This window comes from Ipomoea nil, unplaced genomic scaffold (genome assembly GCF_001879475.1).
Source record: "Ipomoea nil cultivar Tokyo-kokei standard unplaced genomic scaffold, Asagao_1.1 scaffold2705, whole genome shotgun sequence".
NCBI lineage: Eukaryota > Viridiplantae > Streptophyta > Magnoliopsida > Solanales > Convolvulaceae > Ipomoea > Ipomoea nil.
Genome location: NW_017619133.1, coordinates 2,892,915 through 2,896,045, shown reverse-complemented (window position 1 = coordinate 2,896,045; position 3,131 = coordinate 2,892,915). Strand labels below are relative to the sequence as shown.

General features: G+C 54.4%; 1 protein-coding gene across 1 annotated transcript; it reads right to left on the bottom strand.

The window, feature by feature from the left end:
• Positions 1-204: 204 nt before the first annotated feature.
• On the bottom strand, positions 205-2,663 carry LOC109156335. Its single transcript, XM_019304172.1, has 4 exons — positions 2,502-2,663; positions 2,023-2,153; positions 333-1,911; positions 205-213 (listed from the first exon to the last, which is right to left on the bottom strand). The coding sequence occupies exons 1-4, from the start codon at positions 2,661-2,663 to the stop codon at positions 205-207; spliced, it is 1,881 nt and encodes a 626-aa protein (XP_019159717.1).
• Positions 2,664-3,131: the final 468 nt, after the last annotated feature.

The following is a 3,131-nucleotide window of genomic DNA, read 5'->3' as shown; positions in this document are numbered from 1 at the left end:
TTCAGGTGGATGAAGTTCCAAATTCGATCCACGGGCTTGCCCTCTATGGTTTCTAGTTTGTAGGTCCCCGCTTGGACAACCGCGGCGATACGGTTTGGTCCCTCCCACTTGATCGCAAGCTTACCCCCCTCTGTGGGTTGACTGGCCTGTCGATCTCGTAGCACGAGGTCGCCGACCTGGAAGGCTCGCAGACGAATCCGCCGATCACGATATCTTTTCACCCCCTGTTGGTATTCAGCCATTCGCGCACTCGCGACTTCCCTCCTTTCTTCTAAGAAATTTTTCTCAATTCGAAGACTTTCTTCGTTCTGCGCGTCTGAATAGGTACGAACCCGGTGGGTGGGCTCGACCACCTCAATTGGAACCTTGGCCTCAAAGCCATACGCGAGGGAGAACGGACTCTCTCCCGTTGCTCGTCGTTGGGTGGTGCGATAAGCCCATAGGACTCGGTCAAGCTCATCCGCCCAATTCCCTCGAATGTCTTCCAATTTCTTCCGAATTCCATCCACTAGCGTTCGGTTCACATTCTCGACTTGTCCATTGGCTTGTGGGTATGCTACCGACACCTTAGTGTGGCGAATTTCATGTCGGCGGCAGAAGTCGATGAATGCCTGGCAATCGAACTGTCGTCCGTTGTCGCTAACGATGTGCTCGGGCAGGCCGAAGCGGCTAATTACCCTTTTCCATAAAAAACGTCGGCATTGGTACTCGGTGATGGTGGCCAGTGGTTCCGTCTCGACCCACTTGGTGAAGTAGTCGATAGCTACGACACAGAACTTCAAACCTCCGGGGGCGACTGGCAACGGGCCCAGCAAATCAATCCCCCACTTGGCAAATGGGATAGCGGTGGTGACCGGCGTGTAAAAAGTAGCTGGCCGAGTATCTTTCTTGGCGAATGCCTGGCAAACGCCGCACTTGGATATCCATTCAATGCAGTCTCGCATCATGGTGGGCCAATAATATCCTTGGACGACTAACTTCCGAGCGAGATTGTGGGCACCCTGGTGCGCGGCACAGATGCCTCTATGGGCTTCGTCCATTATTTTCTCTGCCTCGGGCCTGAGCAAACATCTTAACAAAGGTCCTCCGAACGACCGTTTATATAACTGCCCATCAACGATCTGGAAAGAGGGGGCCTTTCGTCGAACCCTCGCGGCGACTCCCGGGTCTTCCAGTAACTCGCCTTTTTCTACGAATCGCCGGATGTCCTCTATCCAGAACATCTCAGGATTTTTCTCTCGGTCCCATTCCTCGCCAGTCACTTGCTGGACCCTTAGCGGTGCTTCTTCGATGCTTGGCCGGCTTAGCTCCTCTTTCTGACAGATTTTTACCAGGTGGTCCAGTACTCCTTCCAAGGCAATCTTGGACAATATGTCAACTTCTATGTTATCCGTTCGAGATATATACTCTATTTCGTAGGCTCCGAATTCTTTTAGCATCTCAACCGCGCGTTCTCTATATAGAGTCATCCGGGCATTCTTTGCCTCGCATGTGCCTGAGATCTGCCCGACTACTAACTTAGAGTTAGTCTTGATTCGTAACCTCTCGACCCCTAAGGCCCTGGCGAGTCGGAGGTCGTTTAACACAGCTTCGTACTCGGCCTCGTTGTTGGAGGCTTGGAACAGATAGCTCAGGGCATAATACAGTCGGAACCCTTCGGGGGTGATGAGCACAACACCTCCTCCGCAGTGCTGTCGACTCGAGGCTCCGTCCGCGTGCATTTCCCACCATTCGCCTAGGTAGCTCTCCACGGCGCGTTCCTTTTCTTCCTCACTCGCGGTGCATTCGACCAAGAAATCAGCCAAGGCCTGACCCTTCACGGAGGGCCGGGGCTGGTATTCAATCCCATATTGGGTTAGTTCTACGGCCCATTTTACCAGGCGGCCGGACGACGATGGGTTTCGCAAAACACTTCCGAGAGGTTGGTCTATCAGTACTCAGACGGTGTGAGCTTGGAAGTAGGGCGCCAACTTGCGCACGGTAATCACCAACGCGTATACAATTTTTTCCAAGGTGGTATACCTTGACTCGGCAGCCTTCAGAGACCGGCTTACGTAGTAAACCGGGTGCTGGACTCGCTCTTCCTCTCGGACCAATACCGAACTCTCCGCCTTGCGAGAGGCGGCTAAGTACAGAAACAAGGGCTCGCCCTCCTGGGGGGTAGACAATACCGGGGGTGTCGAGAGGTATTGTTTCAATTCTTCAAACGACTGCTGGCACTCTGGGGTCCAAGCGAATCCTTCTTTCTTCTTCATGGCTTCGAAGAAGGGCACGGTCTTATCTGCCGCCTTGCTTAGGAAGCGGCTAAGGGCGGCCAATCGGCCGGTTAGCCGTTGCAGGTCTTTTATAGTGCCAGGAGGCTGCATGTCGACGATGGCCTGTACTTTCTCAGGGTTAGGCTCGATACCTCGCTTGGTGACCATGTAACCCAGGAACTTTCCACCTTGCACGGCGAACGCACATTTCTTGGGGTTCAGCCGGAGGTTGTACCTTAACATTACCTTGAAGCAGTCGGCCAAGTCCCCTGCGTGTTTGCTCTCCTCTCGGCTCTTGACGAGCATGTCGTCGACGTACGCGGCCATCGATTTTCCCAGCAGGTGCTGAAACAATCGGGCCACCATTCGGGTATACGTGGCCCCGGCGTTCTTGAGCCCAAACGGCATGACTCGGTAACAATAAACTCCGTCCGGTGTCAGAAACGCGGTCTTTTCTTCGTCCGCCGAGTGCATGAATATCTGATGATACCCCCTAAAGGCGTCCATAAAGCTCAACAGCGCCGACCCCGCCGTCTCGTCGACCAGTTGATCGATCCGCGGTAAGGGAAACGGATCTTTTGGGCAGGCCTTGTTAAGGTCGGTATAGTCTACGCACATCCGCCACGCCGGGGGCTTGGGTACAAGGACCACATTCGCCAACCACTCTGGGTACTTAACTTCGCGGACGTGTCCGGCTGCGAGTAGCGTGCTCACTTCCTTCTTCACAAATTCTCTTCGGTCGTTGGCCAGGTATCACTTCTTCTGCACAACCGGTCGATGCCCGGGATCCACAGCGAGTCTGTGCGATATGATCGATCGGTCGACGCCTGGCATGTCCTCCGGGAACCAGGCGAAGACCATCCGGTGTTCCCGGAG